The sequence below is a fragment of the Chiloscyllium plagiosum genome, unplaced genomic scaffold, assembly GCF_037043375.1.
Source record: "Chiloscyllium plagiosum isolate Xiang-an unplaced genomic scaffold, Cpla_swu_hap1 HiC_scaffold_4, whole genome shotgun sequence".
In the NCBI taxonomy this organism is placed as follows: domain Eukaryota; kingdom Metazoa; phylum Chordata; class Chondrichthyes; order Orectolobiformes; family Hemiscylliidae; genus Chiloscyllium; species Chiloscyllium plagiosum.
This window is the reverse complement of record NW_028270142.1, coordinates 90211355-90234368: the sequence shown is the minus strand read 5'-3', so window position 1 is coordinate 90234368 and position 23014 is coordinate 90211355. Positions and strand designations below refer to the sequence as shown.

The 23014-nt window shown below is 39.0% G+C and overlaps 1 protein-coding gene across 6 annotated transcripts in view; it reads left to right on the top strand.

Annotated features, from left to right (window-relative positions):
* The window catches only part of trappc9 (trafficking protein particle complex subunit 9), a 663479-nt gene that overhangs the window by 2971 nt on the left and 637494 nt on the right, over nucleotides 1–23014 (top strand). For all 6 annotated transcript variants that reach the window (XM_087986471.1, XM_087986468.1, XM_087986469.1 and 3 more), the window contains exons 2-4: nucleotides 5946–6546; nucleotides 18878–19023; nucleotides 20681–20809. In XM_087986471.1, coding sequence (XP_087842597.1) covers nucleotides 5963–6546; nucleotides 18878–19023; nucleotides 20681–20809 — 859 coding nt within the window. In that variant the 5' untranslated portion in view covers nucleotides 5946–5962. The remainder of the gene's footprint in view (nucleotides 1–5945; nucleotides 6547–18877; nucleotides 19024–20680; nucleotides 20810–23014) is intronic.

The window sequence follows — 23014 nt, the reverse complement described above, 5'->3', positions numbered from 1 at the left end:
AGCCTTAGCTTACTAATACAATATGACATTTTCCTACAATGCAGGCCAATAATTTAGCTCAATTTTTTATCATTATCACATTGCTGTTTGTAGGCCTTCCTACATCACATCAGTGACGGCTGTCTGAAATAATTAATTGGTTATGAGGTTGGAATAGCCTGGGGAATTGATCATTTGCTAAATAAATTAAAGTTCTTCCTTTGAGTTTAAAAGCCGAAAAATAGTTTTTGTGCTGAGGTTGCTTAAGGTATCAATGAGTTTTCAAGTGCAGGGCATATTTTTGGAAAATAAATAGACTCAGTTTGCTATTTCCACTGACTTTATAGATCCATAGTTACAAGCCACTAGTTCATAAAGCAGAGGAGAAGCCCATTGAATCTCTGCCAACCTATTTGAGTCCCACTCTCTGGCACTTGGCCCAATGCCTTGAACGATATAACCTTTTCAAGTGTTCATCCATATGACGTTTCCTGCCTCAACTGCCTTTCCAGATTCCCATCACCCTCTAGGTGAAAACCTTTTTCCTCAAAACCCCTCAATCTCCTGTCCTTAGTTGAAAAGGACATAATTTTAAAGTTGAGGGGAAGTAGCTACTTCCTATCCATTCTATCTGTGTCCTTTATAATCTTAAATGCCTCAATTGGGTCCATTTCAACCTCCTCTGTAAATAAAACAACTCAGGCGTATTCATACTTTTTTCACAGCTAAAATAGTCCATCCCAGGAAACATCCTCTGCACCCCTCCAGTGCAATCACATCCTTTCAACAGCAAGATGACAAGACTGCTCATCGTACTCCAACTGTATTGTTGCTTGAAAAGGAGTACTCAAACCTTAACCCACGTATTCTTCCCTTGTGTGACAGACAAAGGCAGGGAACTGACTCAGAATTTAATTAAAAAGACTTTTTAACTTAATTATTTAAGTATAATACTCAATATAAAATTTACATGGGTTGCAATAATTACTACTTCATGTCACTTACCTAGCTTTAACTCACTTAATTGAGCTTCACTTTACCTTAGCCAGTTCACATTTAACCTTAACTCTAACTTCTACTCTAAGTTTGGATTGAATCAAATATTACCCTGATTTAAGTGAAGTGGCCAACTTTGTTTTCTATGTTGGTCTCGCCACATGGTTTGTTTTTTGCCTGATCTGAAGGTGATTTCAGGGCATGTGCTTCACAAATGTTGGCTTCAAAGCTTTTCCTGAGAAAATCCTTTGTTCTGATTTTTATTACAAACATGCTGTGTTTCCAGGAGAAAGTGAGGACGGCAGGTGCTGGAGATCAGAGTTGAGAGTGTAGTGCTGGAAAAGCACAGCAGGTCAGGCAGCATCCGAGGAGCAGAAGAATCGACGTTTCGGGCATAAGCCCTTTCTCGGAAGCTGCCTGACCTGCTATGCTCTATTTCCAGAAAGTTCTCTGGCACCTGGCCAATGAATTAATGGAGTCCTGATTACATTGTTCCATCCCAGTCAATGGAACTTAATGGTAAACAACTTCCAAACGCTTCCACCAAGTTGTAAACAGCGCTATGATACTTGCTTTATTTGATCAACACAGGAAACTGCAGGTCATATGTCTTGTCTGCAGTTTTAACTGAGGTCAGTTTAGACTAGGGTTTAACCAAAATTCCCAGCAAGCTTAATTGTAGCTCTTGACCAACCTTATCAGCATTTCTGCTGGTCACCTGACCACAGTAACCTAATCAAAGTTTTGTACAACTCCAACATAATCTCTCTGCTCTTATAACGTATGGCACAACTGATAAAAGTTTGTGTCTGGAATACTGCCTGAACCACGTGACTAACTTGTCTTGCTGCCTTCAGGGATCTGAGGACAAGCACATCAAGATCCCTCTGTTTTAGTCTCATGTGATATGCCAATGGACTCTAGCATCCAGTCTCAAAAAGCCTTGTCCCACTGTGAAGCCAATTTTGATCCAGTGCTTTTATCTTCTTGCTCAGTCTCTCAAGTGAACGTTGTTAAAGGCTGTGTTAAAATTCACATAAACCACTTTGACTACACGCCTGATCAACTCCTTGGAAAAATTCCATCAAATTTGTTAGGTGTAACCTTCGTCTGACAAAGTGATGCTGACTATCCTTGATCAAACGTGGTATCTCCAAATGGAGATTTAATTCTCTCCTTCAGAATTTTCTCCAATAGTTTCTCTACCACTGATGTAAGACTTCTCTGGTTTAGCTCGACCAACCTTTGAGATATAGAACCATGTGAGCTGTCCTCCAGTCCTCTGGCCAGAGATGATTTAAACACTTGTGTTATATACCCTATAACTTTCTCCTTCACCTCTCAAAGTAGCTTGGTATACAACTCTTCCAGACCTGGAGATTTGTCTGTCTTCTAAGTCTACCAACATTCCGTAGTTCCTCACTTCGAATGTCAATTTGCTTGAGAACTTCAGCTCCTCTACCTGAATTCTCTACCAATCCTCCTAACGAATTGTTTAACACCCAACTGTTGTTCTCCAGTTCAATACACCTTTGCCTTTGAGTCCCTAATGGGCTCTTTCCCCAGTTATTCTCTTCCCCTTGATATACTTAAGGATGTATTGAAATTCATTCTAATCTTATGCGCCACTGATTTTCATTTCCATCTCTTTGCTGTCGTAGAGGAGGGTGAAGCAGATAGGTGGGAAGGAAGATGGACAAGTCGTGAGGGAGGTGCTGAGTTGGAAGGTTAGAACTGGGATAAACGTGCGGGAGGGGAAATGAGGAAACTGGTGAAGTCCACATTGATGCCGTGTGGTATTAGATTAGATTAGATTAGATTCTGTACAATGTGGAAACAGTCCCTTTGGCCCAACCAGTCCACACTGACCCTCCGAAGAGTAACCCACCCAGACCCATTTCCCACCTAACACTATGGGCAATTTAGCATGGCCAATTCACCTGACCTGCACATCTTTGGACTGTGGGAGGAAACCGGAGCACCTGAAGGAAACACACACAGACGTGGGGAGAATGTGCAAACTCCACACAGACTGTTGCCGGAGGCTGGAATTGAACCCAGGACCCTGGTGCTGTGAGGCAGCAGTGAGCCACCTTGGGTTGGAGGGTCCCAAGGCGAAAGATGCAGTGTTCTTCCTCCAGGCGTCAGATGGTTAGGGTTTGGTGATGGAGGGGGCCCAGGACATGCGTGTCCTTGGCAGAGTGGGAGGGGGAGTTAATATTCAGCCACAGGGTGGGTAGTATCAGCCGAGATGTGTCTTAGAAACCTGAGGAATCAAACGTTGTCAATTTCCCTACCCACCTTCACCACCCCACCTTTCTTATAACTGATTCTTATAACCTCCCTCTGGAAGACCTATTCGGGAACCTGATAACCTTGAACACTTCATTACCCACAGGCACTTAACTTGCTTTACCTTTTATAGTGGTTGTCTGAGTTCCTGAATGATTAAAATCACAGAATGAGGAAATTGCTGCTGTGGAGAAAGCATGATTTTCCTTTCCCTAATGATCCTGCAGCAGGAGGACGCAATTGCAATTGAGGTCTTCCTTAATAGTAAAATAAAGCCAAATGGCAATCTATTTGCCACCTCTGCAGTCATGGAAAATCAGACCTATAATGTTTAAGCCACCCAGGAATTGAGGGATTTGGCACACGGGTGGGGAAATGGAGTTGAAGCCAAAATCTGAGTCGGATTGAATGGTACAAGATCTATTTATCCTTTTTCTGCCAGTCTTATTCATAAAACCACCAATCCTGTTTGCTTTTTGAACAACCTTATTCACTTACCCTGACAGTTTAAATATTTGTGTTACTGTGCTTCCTTTGATATTTTACCATTTTATATTGAATATTGAATTTCCTTTTTGTTCCTAAAAAAAAATTGCTTGATACTTAACCGCTTGAACTTTCAGCTGCTGTTGTTCTGTACATTTTGTCAGTCTGCCCATATCCTTTCTCAGTTTCTTGTTTTTTCCAAATTTTGTCATCTTTTTATTTTTGCATATCCCCAAGTTCAGGTCTTTAATATAGTTGAAAACAGATTGTAACGCAACACTGATTCCCAGAGTGACAGCACTGTATGCTTCTTCTCATCAGAAGAACAACTGTTAGACACTACTCCTTGTCCCTTAGTCAATTTTGCAGCCATTCCCTCTTCAATCCCACAAGCTTCAATATTACTAACAAGCCTTTATCAAAACAACCTTTTGAAGGCCGATGTTCAGACATCAATCAGAAAACGCTCGCCAGTTTTCAATTACTTCATGAAAAATTTGATCATTTGTCAAACATTTTGTATTTTAACAAATCATCTGCCTTGGCTTTTATTTATTATCTGATTTTTCCACGTGCCATTTATTTTGATTTGGGTTATTGCTGTAAAAAGTGCCTCCAGCACTGATGTGAGTCTGGTCTGTAGTTGCTGGATTTGTGCCATAACTAACTTGTGCAATCTTTCAATTCTTTGCAACCAAAAATCTAAAGAGGATTTGTGGTCAGGGCCTCCACAATTTCCATCCTTAACTTGACTCCGTAAACAAGGATGTATCCTGTCCAGATCTGTGAGCTAGTTTAAGTACAGCCAATGTTTCACATGCTTCCTCTATATAAAAAGAAAAACAATATCTTTTGAATTTTCCTACAATTTTTTCTGTTTTTATACTGCGGATGAATGCAAAATGCACATTTAGAATCTCGGCTGTGTCCACTGCTAACACAAGAGGATAAGTAAATCAGAGTAATAGAACAGAATATAGTGTTACAGTTGCAGAAGTGGTTGAGTGTGTGATGCTGGAAAAGCACTTTATGTCAGGCAGCATCCGAGGAGCAGGAGAATTGACATTTCGGGCATAAGCCCTTCATCATTTTCTCCTAGCTGCAGAAGTGGTGCAGAGAAAGATCATCTCTAATACATGAGAAGTCCGTTCATAAGTCTGTTGACAGTGGGGAAGTTGTTCTTGAATCTGTTGGTACATCTTTTCAAATTTTTCTATCAGTTGCCTGATGGAGGAGAGTAAAACTGAGGTAGGAGGGAACTTTGACTACTTTCCCGAGGCAGTGGGAAGTGTAGACAGAGTGAATGGAAGGAAGGCAGGTTTTGTGATGACTATCTGGACGGATAGTTGGGATTACATTTTCTGTGTTGCACCTGAAAGTTGATATCTCTGTGTAACATATTTGAATACTGCATTGAAGTGAAAGACTGGATTGATTAATTTAAATCTTTGAAGTGGTACTTGAATCCACAACCTGCTGAATTGGGTTAGGGTGCTCAAGTAATAAAAGAATTTAGAATCCTTCAAGTGAGGTGTTTACGTGATTGAAGACTGACAATATGTTTACTATTGAGGTTGAGACGAATTGTAGTCTTTAAAAATAGTAGACACATGAGAAATGCTTGAAGCCATGACGTCCATGAGAATGTTATGAAGATGGTATTGTTAATGTTTCATGTAAACATTTCAAATAATGCCATAAACTTTGAAAGTATGCATTGAATTTAATTTTTGCATAAGTAACAATTGATTATTATGGTTTTGATAAATAGTTGCCTTCTAATTTTATTTCATTTTGTGTGTGCAGAGTTTGTAAAATTTGAACTTTACTTATTTTAATTCCTTCTAATAGGGCAGTATTTATTTGATCTTGTGTTCTCATATAGTTCATTTAAACAGTTCACTTTAATTGTGAAATGCAAAATAACTGCAGATGCTTTAAATCAGAAACAAAACAGAAATTACTGGATAAGCTCAGCAGGTCTAGCAGCATCGGAGTTAACGTTTCAGGTCAAGTTCTGAGGAAGAGTCACTCAACCTGAAATGTTTAACTCTGATTCCTCTCCCCAGATACTTGCTGAGCTTATCCAGCAACTTATTTTTGTTTCACTTTGTTTATAGTCAACCATTGCACAAATAATTTTACTAACATTGTATGTGTAATTTGTTGCATTTCTTTTTCTCATAAATCAGATTTCATTTGATGGAGAATGAGTGTCCCTGACTATATGCAGTGTGCTGAGGACCACCAGAGTCTTTTGGTCATTGTTCAACCTGTGGGAATTGTACCAGAAGAACAATTCTTCAAGATTTACAAAATAATTGCTGCTGCCAATCAGATTAATCTTCGAGATTCACAACGCATTCTATATATTCGTTACAGACACCATTATCCACCTGAAAATAATGAATGGGGAGACTTTCAGACTCATCGGAAGGTTGTAGGGTTAATAGCTATCACACAGTGTTGCAGTGCAAAGGATTGGCCACAGACATCGGAGAAATTTCATCTGCAGAAAGAAATTTATGGTTCTACACTGTATGATTCGCGGTTATTTGTCTTTGGACTGCAGGGGGAAATTGCTGAGCAACCTCGCACTGATGTTGCATTTTATTCTAGTTATGATGAATGTGAAACCATACAGAAGAAAGTGGAAGACTTTATCGAATCATTGTTCATTGTTTTAGAATCCAAACGTCTTGACAGAGCAACGGATAAATCAGGAGACAAAATTCAATTACTGTGTGTGCCATTTGAAAAGAAAGATTTTGTAGGCCTAGATACAGACAGCAGGTGAGCGATCATATTACTTAATAGATTGCCAAGCTCTACAGTATGGTTTACAGGACCATCTTGAATGTTTTTGTTTATGGACAAGCAAAGGAATCCGTGGAATGTCTTAGTTGCACAATCTGAACAATCTGGCTCATAAAAAGAGCAGTTTATATGCTGTATTACTGTGACTTACCTGCTAAATGTGGAATACAATGAAGTAATTTGTATACTTCAAAAGATTTTGAACATGTCAGTGCATGTCATGAGAGATACTACTCTCCAGATCTTGTGATTGACATGCTATCTTTAAATCTCTTGAAGATTAAACTTTGAAATGTCCAGAATTGTTTTGATTTATTAGCGAATTTCAGCTAAGATCTAAATCTTGATATCCAATACTTGAACAATAGTAATGTCCAATGACAGTGTAGCTGAGAATTTATTGCTAGCTGCTATTCTGAAAAGGGGATTTTCTGTTTCCCTCTTAGTCCAAGGGTGCAAGATGGTTATTTTGACAGTTATGCCTTTGTTACAAATTGCTTTGCATTTCTGAAGTTATTATTACTTTTCCTTGCAAACAAATGCTGCAGCTTGCATAATCAAATATACTTTGATCATTTTTGTAGGAGCAAAGCGGTGAAGCTGCATTGTAGTGTTCATTCTCTCAAACTTGAATGAATTCAGCTATGTTTGGAATCCAAAAAGAAGTAACAACTCAATTTTTTTTTGCTGTTAGGTTGCCTTCCTTCCATACAAGATAGATGAGGAGAAGTTCACTGGTGGGGAATGACAAGTGGATTGTTTTGTTCTGAGTTTGTTTAAAGGGGAACAATGTCTACGCATAAAGCGATTCATTAAGAGTACATAACTACTTGAATCACTTGGTCTTCAGACCAGTAACCCATGCTGGATACTGTATATCCTTGGGGTTGGGTATTGAGTGTGCATTGGCAAATTTCATTATTTTTTATCATTGTTTTAATTTTGTGCATATCCCCAAATTCGCAGAAGAAATAGTGGCAGAGGGAGGTAGTTTGATACATTAAGCCTGTTCTGCCACAGTAGGATTGTGACTGACGTGATGGCAGCCTAAGCTTTACTTTTCTGCCTGCCTTTCCCATAAACCCTTGTTTGATTTTTCCAAGGACTGTCTAACTTCACTTTGAATATATTCAATGATCCAATCTCTCCTGCTCACTTGAAAAGAATTCCAAATCTGTCCATCCTCCAAAAGAAGGAATTCCTCATCTCACTAGGCGACTGCTTTTTTAAAAAAACTGTCCAGTAGCTCTAAACTCCCTTGCAAGGGGGAATTTCCCTAAATGCCTTCCTGATTCAATTCCCTCAGGATCTTTCAAATGGTTAAATATTATCACCTCTCGATTTTCTGAAGTCCTTTGCTCAACCTTTTCTTTTATCAGACGACCTCATCATCCCAAGGATCAGCCTAGTGGTCCTTTTTGCTTTCAATGCATGTACACCCTGCTATGTAAGGGCACAAAATTGTAGATTGCAATTTGCAGTGCCTTGTACCCATGTTCTGGCAATGGTGCTGAAGACTTGTGCTCCAGGATGACCTGTTCCATGCCAAACTGTTCACTTACATCTATGACACTGTCATCTCCCCGACAATTTGGCAAATTGTGCAAGTATGTCCTGTGTGTAAAAACTAGGACAAATCCGAACTGGCCACTTACCACCACTGTATTGTACACTCTCTTATTCAGAAGGTTATGGAAGGGGTTGTCAACAGTATTATATAACGGCACTTGCAAAAAAATAACCTGCTCATTGACACTTAGTTTGAGTTCCACCACATCCACTTGGTTTCTGACCTTTATTACTGTCTTGGTCCAACCACAGACAATTCCAGGGTTGAGATGAGAGTGATGGCTCTTGACATTAAAGCAGCATTTGACTACATATAGCATCAGGGATCCTGAACAACCGGAAGTGAGACATTATTCGTTATTCAAGGTCAATCATCTCAGACAGGATGTAAGTGTCAGAGTTCCTCAAGGCCTGAACTAGGCCCAACCATCTTCACTGACCTCACTAACTATCTTCCCTCCATCATAAAGTCAGAGTGAGGATGTTTACTGATTGTATTGTGTTCACCACAATTTGGGAAGCCTCCAGTGCTGAAGCAGTCTGCGTCCAAGTACAGCAAGATTTGGACAATATTCAGGCTGAGTTGAGAAGTGTGGTGCTGGAAAAGCACATTAGGTCAAGCAGCATCTGAGGAACGGGAGAGTTGATGTTTTGGACATAAGCCGTTCTTCAGGAATGTGGATAGGGGAGGGGGTTTGAGCGATTTAAATAAAATGGGGTATGGGGAAGGTAGCTGGGAAGACAATAGGTAAATGCAGGTGGGGGAGAGGTGTGGAATGGATTGGTGGAAAGGAAGATGGATAGGAAGGACAGTTCAAGAGAGCGATGTTGAGTTGGCGGTTTGGATCTGAGGGGAATGTCATTGAAAAGGAGAAGTAAACAAAGGTGCATTTCCAATGTAGACTGAGCCACACTATGGCTGTAAATGTTTTTTTCTGGTTCTGATTGACACAAAAGCCTATATGAGATGGAACTCTATTTTGCTGTTGAGTGGAAAAACAATGAATTTGTGATCAACTAAAATTTAAAAAGTCAGAACAGCTCAAATCAGCACTATTTTATCACTGTGGGGAGAAACTGTTACAAAGTGTATTCCACCCTAAATGTCTCTGAGGAACAGAAATACCGCAGAAACTTTGAAAAGCTTTTTTCAAGGCATACTTTGAACCCAAGTGCACATAACTTCTGGATGTTACAAATTCAGTCTGAGATCTAGGTATGAAGAGCATAGTATGCTGCAAGCTGCTATTGATGTGAATTTGAGTACCTGAACAATGATTTCATCGAAAATAGGATCATGTAAGCCTAAGATAATGCTGCCATTATAGCACAACTGCGAAGGAGAAAGATTCTGATTGTAAGTTGCATGGTGGCTCAGTGGTTAGCACTGTTTCTTCCCAATCAAGGACCCAGATTTGATTCCACCCTCCAGTGACTGTATGGCATTTGCACATTCTGCCTGTGGACCTTCCTCTGGGTGCTCCGGTTGCCTCCCACAGTCCAAAGATGTACAGGTTAGGTGGATAGGCCATGCTAAATTGCCCATAATGTCCAGGGTTGTGCTGGTTAGGTGGATATGCTATGGGAACTGCAGGGTAACAGGGATAGGGTAAGGGGTGAGTTGATCTTCAGTGAGTTGATGTGGACACAATGGCCTGCTTCCACAGGGATTGTATGATTTGCGGGCAGTCTGAATTTGTAATTTAACAAACTCACCTGTTCATCAATGTAGGGGAGTAGCTCAGACCTGCCATGACATTGTTGCACTTAAAATGTCTTGACTACTTTCCTCTTGGAGAAAAACAAGAGAAGGATAATGATCAAGGTTGAAGGACAATTTGTAAAAATTGCAGTGGTTATCACACAAAATAAAAATGTATGTCCTGCAAGGGTACACAATGTTTTACCTGCAAGACACTAAACTGCTTTGCATGAACATCTTTTGTTGGAAAGAAGACAAACAAGCCAATGAAGACTATAGAGGTAACTGCAAAGAGAAGTTGGACAAGCATATTAATAAATCAAGTGTGAGTATTATAGATATATTGGATGAACCTTTTAGGTAATTCAGTCTACACCTTCAAGCAGATTGGCCATGTCATGTTGAAAGGAAAAGAAGGTTGTGGTTTAGAATTTTTTTCCCCTTCTTTCATGGAATATGGGCATCGCTTGGAAGGCTAGTGTTAGATGCTTATTTCTAGTTATCCTTAAGTTGAGTGGCTTGTTGGGGGCATCTCAGGACATATTGTGTAGTTCTGGAGTCACATTTAGGATAACAGCTTTCCTTCCCTAAAAAGCATTAATGAGCCAGATGAGTTTTATTTTGCAACGATTGATGGTACTTTCATAATCTGCAATAAAGAAACTACTTTATTTCAGGTTTACAAACTGAACTGTATTTCCACCAACTGCTGCCATACAGTCTCCGATTCATTGAACATAGAAACAGACCCTTTGGTTCAACCAGTCCATGCTGAACATAATCCCGAACTATAGTCCCATCTGCCTGCTTCTGACCCATATCCCTCCAAACCTTTGCTCTTCATGTACCTATCCAAATGTTTCTTAAACGTTGTGATTGTACCGACATCCATTCCACAGGAAGTTCATTCCACATGTGAACCAAACACCGTATAAAAAAATTTGACCTCATGTCTCTTAAGTCTCACTCCTCTCCGCTTAAAATATGGTTTTGAAATCCACTATCCTAGGGAAAAGACAACTGCCATTAACCCCAACTATATCTCTCATTATTTTATAAACTTCTATAAGGTTATCTCTTAATACTCCAGTGAGAAAAGTCCAAGCCTGTCCAGCCTTTCTTCATAACGCAAACTCTCCATACCTGGCAACATCCTGGTAAATCTCTTCTGGACCCTCACCACCTTATTTGTATCCTTTCTATTACTTGATGAGCAGAGCTGGACACCAGTATTCCAGTAAAGGCCTCACCAATGTCGTGTACAACCTCAACATTATTTTCCCGACAAAGGGCTTGTGCCTGAAACTTTGATTCTCCTTCTCCTCGGATGCTGTACTTTTCCAGTGCTAGACTTTTTGACTCCTATACTCATCATCTTGTCTATATATGACACAAACTTGAAAGAATTATGTGCCTGAACGACTAGGCCCATCTGTTCCCCACCACTATTAAAGGCCCTACCATTAATTGTATAAGCCTTACTCTTGTTTGTTGTACCAAAATGCAATACCTCGCATTTATCCAGGTTGAACTCCATCTGCCATTTTTCAGCCCACTGACCCATTTTATCAAGATCCTTTTGTAATCTTAGTAGGCAGCGAAGAAAATTTTCTATGCCACCAATTTTGATGTTGTCCACAAACTTACTAATGCCTTCTATATTCTCATCCAAATCATTTATATAAATGACAAACGAAAGAGGACTCGGAACTGATCTCTGTGGAACACCACTGATGACAAGCCTCCATTCCGAAAAGCAATCTTCCACCACCACATTGTCTCCTGCTGTTAAACCACTTAGATTAGATTAGATTCCCTACAGCGTGAAAACAGGCCCTTCGGCCCAACAAGTTCACACCGATCCTCCGAAGAGTAACCCACCCAGACCCGTTTCCCTCTGACTATGGGCAATTTAGCATGCCAATTCACCTGACCCCTACATCTTTGGACTGTGGGAGGAAACCGGAGCACCCTGAGGAAACCCACGCAGACACGGGGAGAATGTGCTAACTCCACACACAGTCACCCAGGGCTGGAATCGGACCTTGGACCCTGGTGCTGTGAGGCAGCAGTGCTAATCACTGACCCATCATGCCACCCTTATGTATCCAATTGGCAAGTTCACCCTGAATTCTATGTGACCTAACTTTACTAATTCGGCTACCATGCAGAACTTCGTCAAAGGCTTCAGTAATGTTCAAGTAAACAACATCTATTGCTCTGCCCTCATCAATCTTTCTTGACTAGAATCTCAAAAACCTTTATTTGTTTGTTGTTCCTTTAATCTTAGCAGCCTTCCTCTTCACTCTAATAGGAACATAATGACTCTGAAGTCTTGTCATCACACTCTTGAAAACCTCCCATTTGTCAGATGCCCTTTTATCTGCAAGCACTCTACTCAAAATAACTTTTGAAAGTTCTTGTCTCATAACACTAAAATTTGCCTTACTCCAATTAAAAGCTTTAACTGTTATGGAAGGCTTATCCTTTTCCATAACCATTTTGAAACTAATAGAATTATGATCAGTAGACTGTGTTCCCCCACTTTCACTTCAGTCACCTGCTCTGCCTTATTGTCCTAAAGGTCAAGTTTTGCTCCATCTCTAGTAGGAGCATTCACATTGATAAAGAAAATTCTCTTCAACACATTTGACAAATTCTTCAGCATCCAAATCTATAACACTATGGTGGTCCCGGTCAATATTTGGAAAATTAAAACCCCCTATTATTACCACCTTATTATGCTTACATATATCTGAAGTCCCTGCATATTTGTTTCTTAATCCCCCTCTTACTATTAGGGGGACCTAGAATACAATCCTATCAAGGTGATCTTTCGCTTCTTATTTCTGACTTGTATCAATGTGTTTTCACTGGATGATTTCTCAGAAATATCATCTTTAGTGGTGGGTTTGAACTTGTATTCTCTTTAAAAGTGTCAAAATTTCACCTCTGGATTACTCATCCTGTAACGTTACCACAATACTACCACCATTACCAACACCCCCTCTAACCTCACCCTAATTGTCATGAACACTGCAAAGTGAGTACATCAAGTGCCATGTAGACAATCATGCTTTCCACTACATTTGAGCTTCACAGACTTGTCAAATTATATCAGCTAGCAGTTCAAAAATGAAAACCTCCAAGATGAAGTTGATACTCATGCCCATAGAGCAAGTTAATCTGAGAGTCCAATGTTGTAGAAGGAATTAAGATTTCAAATTCCAGATATTAGACATTGCTCTGAAACCTCTTATTTCAGCACAATCCAGTGAAAAGCTTGGACTAATAACCTTAAAACGTTTCAGAAGAGATTGTGGTGTGCAAAATATGTCGATTGGTGAGCAGACACTATGAGCAGAGTCAGCTGAGGAGATGTTGAAATTGAACCAGTGTGGGATTTCAACTAGGAAGGACCAGTGACTTGCACATGTGCATGCAAAGACATGGACAAAAGAAGGACAAAGTAGAATAATAAACAGTTTTGCTAACGTGAGAGCAATTGTACTCAAAGGATAATGAAAATCATAGTGCATCCATTTTTTTCATTAAAGTGGATGGTTGAATGGAAATAACACATTGTAATGTGCTTCCTGGCTTCTTGTCAATCGACCTGTGCCATCATGAGGTGCACTTGGTTCAGGAAGCCATCTTGCATGCAATACTGACAACTGTACAAGCAAGAGTGTATTGTTGTGGTTCTGTTCGCCAAGCTGGGAATTTGTGTTGCAGACGTTTCGTCCCCTGTCTAGGTGACATCCTCAGTGCATGGGAGCCTCCTGTGAAGCACTTGTGTGATCTTTCCACCGCCATTTGTAGTGGTTTGAATCTGCCGCTTCCGGTTGTCAGTTCCAGCTGTCAGTTGCAGTGGTCGGTATATTGGGTCCAGATCGATATGCTTATTGATTGAATCTGTGGATGAGTGCCATGCCTCTAGGAATTCCCTGGCTGTTCTGTTTGGCTTGTCCTATAATAGTAGTGTTGTCCCTGTCGAATTCATGTTGCTTGTCATCTGTGTGTGTGGCTACTAAGGATAGCTGGTCGTGTCGTTTCGTGGCTAGTTGGTGTTCATGAATGCGGATCGTTAGCTGTCTTCCTGTTTGTCCTATGTAGTGTTTTGTACAGTCCTTGCATGGGATTTTGTACACTACATTAGTTTTGCTCATGCTGGGTATCGAGTCCTTCATTCTCGTGAGTTGTCTGAGAGTGGCTGTTGGTTTGTGTGCTGTTATGAGTCCTAGTGGTCGCAGTAGTCTGGCTGTCAGTTCGGAAATGCTCTTGATGTATGGTAGTGTGGCTAGGCCTTTGGGTTGTGGCGTGTCCACGTTACGTTGTCTTTCCCTTAGGTGGGGGTATCCGTTTTTGGCGAATACGTTGTATAGGTGTTCTTTTTCCTCTTGTTTTGCAGTTCTGGTGTACTGCAGTGTGTTGTGGCTCTTTTGAATAGTGTCTTGATGCAACCTCTTTGTGTGTTGGGGTGGTTGCTCTCGTAGTTTAGGACTTGGTCTGTGTGTGTAGCTTTCCTGTATACCTTTGTGGTGAATTCTCCTTTTAGGTGTTCTCTGTACCATGTCTAGGAATGGGAGTTGGTTGTCCTTTTCTTCCTCTCTCTAGTGAATTGGATTCTTGTGAATGTGGCGTTGATGATCCGGTGTGTGTTCTCTATTTCTGTGTTTTTAATGATTACAAAGGTGTCATCCACATATCTGACCCAGAGTTTGGGTTGAATTTGCGGTAAAACTGTTTGTTCTAATCTTTGCATTACCGCTTCTGCTAGGAGTCCAGAGATGGGTGAGCCCATGGGTATGCCGTTGATTTGTTCATATATTTGGTTGTTGAATGTGAAGTGTGTTGTGAGGCACAGGTCCAGTAGTTTGAGTATGCCGTCTTTGTTGATAAGTTCACCGTCCTGTTGTCTGCTCTGTATGTCCAGCAGGTTGGCTATTGTTTCTCTGGCTAGGGTTTTGTCAATAGAGGTGAACAAACAAAACCCTAGCCATGGGTCTGAGTGGGTCTGGTAGTATCACTACCAGGGACACCATCACACAAACTGGCTAAAGAACTACAACAGAAACTGAAACACCTGATCAGCAGATCCAGACACTCTATACAATCAACACAGGAATTCTTGGACATCATCAGAAATATACACATAGACAAGGAAGAAACCATGGTCTCATTCGATGTAACGGCACTGTTCACCTCCTATCGACAAAACCCTAGCCAGAGAAACAATATACCGACCACTGCAACTGACAGCTGGAACTGACAACCGGAAGCGGCAGATTTGAACCACTACAAATGTCGGAGGAAAGATCACAGAAGCGCTTCACAGGAGGCTCCCAAGCACTGAGGATGTCACCTAGACAGGGGACGAAACATTTGCAAGACAAATTCCCAGCTTGGCGAACAGAACCACAACAACGAGCACCCGAGCTACAAACCTTCTCACAAACTTTGCAGAGTGTGCTGTTTGAACATGTGACAGATATCCACATCCCTTTGTACTACAGCATTTTTAGTGTCTCTTGATTGAATAATATTGTTTTTTTTTCTCTTTTGTGTTCCTACCAAAGTAGACATACTTCACTGCATGTGCTAAAGTTTTGCCCATTCCCACTTTTGATATTGTTATGGACACTTTGTACCCACCTTGACCTACTTGCCATCCGTCTGGTTAACTAAATTGTGGTCTTAATGTGGTAATTGAGGCCCCTGCACTGATCCCTGTCGTGCACCATTATTTCACGTTTGCCAGTCTTCTTCCATGCCCACTTATTTTGATTTGTTCCCTGAGGGGGGGAGGGGAGAAGAGTGTGCACTGATTATATTTGCTGACAAAATAACTATGGTTTGAAAATAATTAAATAAAGCATTTCAGAATCAAAGTCTTAACTACAATAAATACAAGTTTATTCAAATAAATTTCAATTTTAATTAGCTGGAAATCAAGGCTGAATTATGGAGAGTCAGCTTTTTATAAATGTGCTCAGAGTATTGGGTGATTGAGTTTTACTATTGCTAATCTTCTAACATGTCCAGTTTTTTAATGAGCTAGTTGCTTTACCATTTGAGACCTTTGAATGTAAAACTATTACTTTTTGCCCACCTTTCCGTAGATTGGTGTGTAAGGCAAAATAGCAATATCAAGGAAATGTTAGTTTATAAATTTTGTTGCTAAATTACTCATGATTTTTTTTCTCATTATTTCTTATTACTGTTTCTTTTTTGTTTCCTAACACTGTCCTATGAGTTTATTATTGGGTGTAAAAAGGTGAGCTGCAGTCTTCACTGAAAAACTCATGCTCCCATCTGCTGTACTCCTGCCTTATTTAAAATGTTTAAAATGCATAATATTTGTTTGTTTCAAATTATTAGTATAGCCCATTTATATAAAAGAATATCTCATATTAGCGGATTTTATTTTAGAGCTCTTTAATGCAAAGTGAAACCATTTTGTCAAACTTGTTCTGAAACTGAACTGCCTTGATTTCACAAAATGCTTAAAGGATTTGGTGGTGACTGTATTTAAGCACAGTTGAGTTTAACAGGTTGCGTGATGATGGTCACTTCCCCTTAACTTTACCTGTTGTAGTTTGATTGATTGATTGAATTTGAAGTACACTTGCAAACTGCCATTTCTGTGATGATGACCGTTGGTTAAAGCTGGATGTGAATTTGTTGTCATAAAATAATTTTGGAGCTTGTCCTTGTGATTTTTACTTTGGTATTAGCTTTGAAAAGTAACGATTTGGAGATGCTGGTGTTGGGCTGGGGCATACAAAGGTAAATCACACAACACCAAGTTATACTTGCAGAATTTGTACTTTGCTCAAAAACTGTCTGAATCCATGTAAGACTCTGCTAACTCAGTTTATAGATTAGAATCATGATTTGGAGATGCCAGTGTTGGACTGGGGTGTACAAAGTTAAAAATCACAACACCAGGTTATAGTCCAACAGGTTTAATTGGAAGCACACTAGCTTTCGGAGCGACACTCCTTCATCAGGTGATAGTAGTGAAAGCTCCGAAAGCTAGTGTGCTTCCAATTAAACCTGTTGGACTATAACCTGGTGTTGTGATTTTTAACTTTAGATTAGAATCAGTCTAAACGTTATGGCACAGACTGGGAACACGGGGCTAACACCTTGAACATATTATCTGGCTGACACCAATTGTTACAGTTAACCTGAGAATGTAACTTTTTAAATAAAAACATTTTGTGATTTACGTATGAAAGAAGTGAAACTATCATGGTCATTCTAACAGATGAGAGACTCCACAAACAATCGAGGTATTTTTCAATGTATAATTTCAGTTACATCACATTTTAAACTTTTGCGATAAATTCTGTGTCTTAGAATTGTGTACTCCACAACCACCTGATGAAGGAGCGGTGCTCCGAAAGCTCGTGCTTCCAATTAAACTTGTTGGACTATAACCTGGTGTTGTGTGATTTTTAACTTTAAGTAACCAGGTTCTCAAATTTCTGTCTTCACTATTTGAAGTGGAGGTGCTGACCAGTTTTGTCTAGATCTATTTAACACTGGCACTGAAATAGAGGAAGGTGAATTGCTGACTCATGTTGATATGTCATTGCATTAGAGGGTATTAAAGAAATTTGTGGTTTACAGTAGTTAAGACCAAATGTGCTGCTTGGTTTCTTGAAAAGTACTTGACCCATTCCAAGTTTCTTTGCCATTCAGAGAGATTTGCAAAGTTTTAACTGTAACCTGCCAATTTGATGTCTTTTGTACCCTAGGTGAATGCTGAAATGCTGCAGTAGTTCTTGTTCAAATGCCTGTGTAAAATTATTTACAACAGTTTTTAGCATATTTCATTTGAAGATTATTCGGTTTTCATAATTCAAGATAAAAAGTAGTATGGTGCTCAGTTCAATTGGTTCTGATGTTCTGAAGTGTAGTTTTGGTCATCTAGAATTTTATTGTACAAATGCTGAGGTGTCATATTAAACTATGTTCATATCAAATGAAATGTGCTGTATCATACAGTCACCGCTGAACTGCTCCTTTTTAAGGATAATTACATCCTGCTAGTAGTACTCTCACTCTCCTTTTGGCTGTTAAGTTTGCATTTAGCTTTGAAACCTGGCTTTAGACATTAATGCAATAATGAGCAAGAAGGTGTGTGGTATCTCTCTCCAAGTCAATAATGTAATTTATCATTTGGAACTGTCGAAACATGTAACTTATAAAATTGGGCAAATGTTGTCCATTTCATGATTTATAATTGTAATTCACAACTAGCTGAATTAAAATTCACTGTCCTACCAATTTATGTTTCGTTCAATTCCTGTGGGGTCTTCAGGTGGGAGATCCAACACTGACGTCTATAGACTTTGTTTTGGTGGTAGAAACCATTGACACTTAATGTCCTTGGGAGTATTCATTAGGTAGACTTGAAATAGGATTTTTTTTCTATTAATGCTCAATGTTCAGCAAAGATAATTTCAAAGTTTTGTGAATATTTTGTTTGAAAACGATGAACAATGTGAAGATATTTGTCTTGTGAACTTTCTAACTGAGAAAACAAGTTGTTTAGTGTATTTCTGCATTTTATTTCAATCAGTGTGCATTGTAATATAAGCTATTTGAACTGGAGATACTAAAATGTTGAAAACCACATATCATCTCGTGAATTATTGGCATTAGATTACAATTCAATCTCGTCTTTGTCCAAAACTGGATAATTGGAAAATGAGCTGGCAAGATTTGTTTAACATTAACCTGTGTTTGTATTTGTTGGGATGAGAACCTTGTGATCACAGGTTGGTGGCCTTGTGTTAACAAATGAGATTTCGTAATCGTTAATTGTAATCTAATATGCATATAAAATGTTTCTAATAATTTTTAAAAATAAGATCTACACAGGGAAGAATACCAAAGTTGCAATGTGAAAAATAAAATTTAAAATGTCAAAAGTTATAATTTATAAGTGAGCAGGTAAACATTAAACTTGCACAAGCTATATATATAATATTGCTCCAACAATTATTCCATTTTATGCTGTAGACATTATAAGAAGCGTTGCCAGGGCAGAATGCGGAAACATGTTGGTGACCTTTGTTTGCAAGCAGGCATGCTGCAAGATGCTCTTGTGCATTACCATATGGCTGTCGAACTACTTCGATCTGTGAATGACTTCCTCTGGTTGGGAGGTGAGTTTATTTTGGATGTAGAAGCATAATATTAACCCAGATGTAAATTGCAAATGTCTGTGTCTTAAAGGTGTCCTCATTAGCTGTCCATTTGGGTTGGAATTGAAAAGAAGATTATGAAGTATGGTAATGGTTTTTTTTAAGGAAACACCTTGAATCATGGAGAAAGGTGGCTATAGAGCTTTTAAGGGAAAAAAACTAGCTTTTTAAAAAAAAAAACTATTTCTACAAAAAACATTCCACTGTTGCCACAAATGCGGAAGCGCAGGATTTATACATTGCATTTGGAGAATACTTCTGTTAGTCCACTGGGGAAATTAATTGGGGAAGGAAAAAACGAATGGGGAAACAATAGATTTGAAACACAAGCTTTGTACCAAACATTATTTAATCTTTTTATTATCAATATGCTTCAGTTTTCATTCTTATTTTAAAGTAAATAAGAATTGGGTAACACTCCAATATATTGAAAAGCAGCAAATATATCCCATTCTTGCAACCCCTACCAACTAGCCCACATTTTAACAACAAGGGGCAAAGGATAAATTGTAATTGTGGAAAATTATTTTGAAACTAAAATGAGGAATTATTGGGGACTGATTACAAGAGTTAGGATGGGACAACTTGTTCTTGCTCAGCCTACTGAAAGTCTTTCAGGAAATCTAATTCATACGGTTATTGGATGCTGTTTGCTTATATGTTTATTAGATAATTGACAATATCACTGTAACATAAGTGAGCAGTATAGATTTCTAGTGACAACAATTATCACTTAGTTTAATCAGGACCTTTAATGGAATGAAATGTTGCTTAGTGCTTCGCAGAAGCATTCTAATAATGCTAAGCCATTTAAGATATTAAAACAACTGTGTCAAATTTCTGGAAAGAACTCAGCATTTTTGGCAGCATCTGTGCAGAGAAAGAAAAAAAACAGCTGATTTGTGACATGTGTGACCATTTGGAATTGGGAAAAGTTCCCAGGTAATAGGTTTCAGCAAGAAGTGTGTGGAATAACGATAAAAGTAAGGTCAGTGATAAAGTGAAAGTCAGAAGAAATTGAATGATAGAGACGTTAGTTCCCTTGACCAAAGTGTATGGTGATGAGGCAAGGGAAAGAACAAAGAAACTGAAGATGTTTGGAACAGGTGTGTTGCTGCCTAAAAGAAAATAAAACTAGGAAAGGAAATGAGTGCAAGAATTTGAGCTGAAATTATTGAACACAATGTATCTATCAGTCTGAAAAGAAGATTGATAGACTGACAGACGAAGGATTCCTCAAAGAGAAAAGTGAAGTTAGTTGAATATGCTAGATGGCCTTTTTAAGGATAGATGTAAGATGAGGTAGGGTTGGGCAGAGAACAGGGATGTAAGCGATGACTGGTACAGGGAAGTGATTCAGAGATGGTCTTATGTATCACTGGAACTAAAGTCAATAAAAGTTAATGAGGATGAGAAGTCATTTACTTGAGGATTGAATGGAAATTGTGATTTTCATTCTATTCTTTCTCATGAGTGAAATTTGGTCCATGTTCTTTAGCATTATTCTGTTATATATTTTTTGTGCATGGTTTCTTTTGTCCTGAATGTAATTGGCACGTAATATTATTTGGGTTTGGGTTTCGTATTTTCAAATTAACAAAAGCTCTTTTATCTTCAGGTGCACTGGAGGGGTTGTGCTCTTCTTCAGTAATTTATCATTATCCAAGTGGTACTGGGTCAAAACCTTCAATTCGCAGAGCTAATAACATGTGTTTGCCATCTGAGGCTGGCAAGCGACACCGACATGGTAAGTAAAAAAACATTGTTTTCAGTTTGCAAAAATGTTTTGTTTCTTTCTGAAAGTTACTTGTTTATAAATTGTGGTCAGTTAATTCTGGCTATCTTTTCTGAAGCATCTATGTAGTCACTTTTTCAATCAATTACAATTCTTTTTGCTGTTTGAGTTAGAGCCTGTATTTATCAGTTAGATTTTGGAGAATAAATTAAGCAAAGTACAAATAGTTCAGCATCAGTTAACTTATATCCTTGGTTCTATGTATAGCTATGAAATCAGACACTGATAAATTTACTTATGCAATACTTGTCACCACAATAAAGTTCGCATTCACTGTTTGCACATTGACCTATAATGTGGAGCACTTAAAATTGGTACTTCTGAATATATTTTAGATGAAAGAACTTCGAGTCAAGGAACCAAATTGTAATGAAATAAGAAAGCAAGAACTTGCTAAATCAGGATTGATGCATTGATATAGGGGAGGTGATTGAATAGTTATATTCGCATGTAATTAATAATCCAGAGATGTTGGTAATGCTCTACAGAACTCAGGTTTGAGTCTAATGTGGGATTAGAGAAATGAAATTATTGTTGCAACTTTGCCCTTTTCAGGTAGGAAGTCTGCTGATCTTTCCTGGCCTTGCCCACATATTATAACAGACCCCCTCTGTCGTTGACTCTTGACTGCCCTCTGAAATAAGCTAGCACCAGAAAGCTTAATGGCAAACTCAGCCTGACTAATCTTGCAAATTCCTCCTTAGCCACATGTGGCGGCTAGTATTAAAATTATGAGAACTGTCTCATGGACTGGACAGCATAGTCCAACTGATGGAGTTGTACCTGACAGATAATATCACAAATGCCGCCATCAACACTGCAGAGATGGTGGTGTAGTGGTATACAGTTGGGAAGAAGTCGCCTGGGAGACTGGAACATTGACTTTAACTCTGGGCTTCATGAAGTATCATGGTATTAGATCAAACATGAGCAATGCAATCTCCTGCTATGTGTCATTGACTTTCTCACCAGCAGCGTGTACCATCTGCAAGACGTACTGCAAAGATTCACATCGGAACGTACTTTCGCATCCCACAATCATGACCATTTATAAGCCGAATGTAGAAATGCTGTGCGTAAATTCCTTTCTAATCTACTCGTTATTTTGACTTAGAAATGGTATTGCTTTTCCATTTGTGTCTCTGGGTCAAAATCCTGGACCACCTTCCAGGTAACCTACACCAAATGAATTACTGCAGGTCGAGGCAATTAGTGATAGTCAAGAAATGCTGGCCTAACTGGCAAAGCCTACTTGCCCTGAATGACTATGTAACTGGCTAAAAATGTAGAAAATGGTACATGAGGTAAGCGCACAAGAAATGTAAGTGGCTCTTTTCTCATTTCTTGACCCTGGCTTGTTTGACTTGGTAAATTTAGTTTAGTAACTGAGTTGTTCAAATTCAGAACTCTTGTGTGCAACTTGTTCTGAGTTTTATGTGATCTCTGCAGTAATTAGGTTTCAATTAGTACAACTGTATCCTAATCTAAGGAACATATACATGAATCCTCCACAAAAAGAGCACAGTGTTAGCTCTAGCAGTTCCCTTTTACCATACAAAACTTGCATGAATGCAAACTTGGAAAGTGTACACTGACAAAGTCATTATACAATAGAGTTGAGCAATCCAGGTAACACGTCAGCCCATACACCATATCAACTCAACCCATTGATGCAGCATTTGTGAGCGACAAGGGGTGAGTCTTTGGCAGAAGTAGCTGCGTGAGACACTATTGTTTAACAGTGTTCATTCTAATACAGGAATTGAACCATTGCAATTTGTCAGGCAGCAGTAGATCAAAACACTTGACATTTAATCATGGACAGTTGCAAACATCAATTGCATGCCTTTAAACACCATGGATAGGTCAGCCTTTATTGTTAAGTTGCTCAGGATCAGATGTAAAGTTAAAAAATACATGAGCCATCTGTAGCAAGCTTTCAGAATTATTAGCCAGGAAGCCAATTGTACCGCAATTGATATTAGTTGTAATGCCAGAATATGCTTCTTGGGTATAAAGGAGACTTAAATTTTGCTTCACTTAGAGTTTTTTTTGTTGTTGCTTTGATGGGTTGCAAACAATACCCTTTGGTGCCAGATTTACTGGTGTAATTTTGCTGTTTTGGTGAAGTGTATTTATGAAAACTGAAATTGCTCA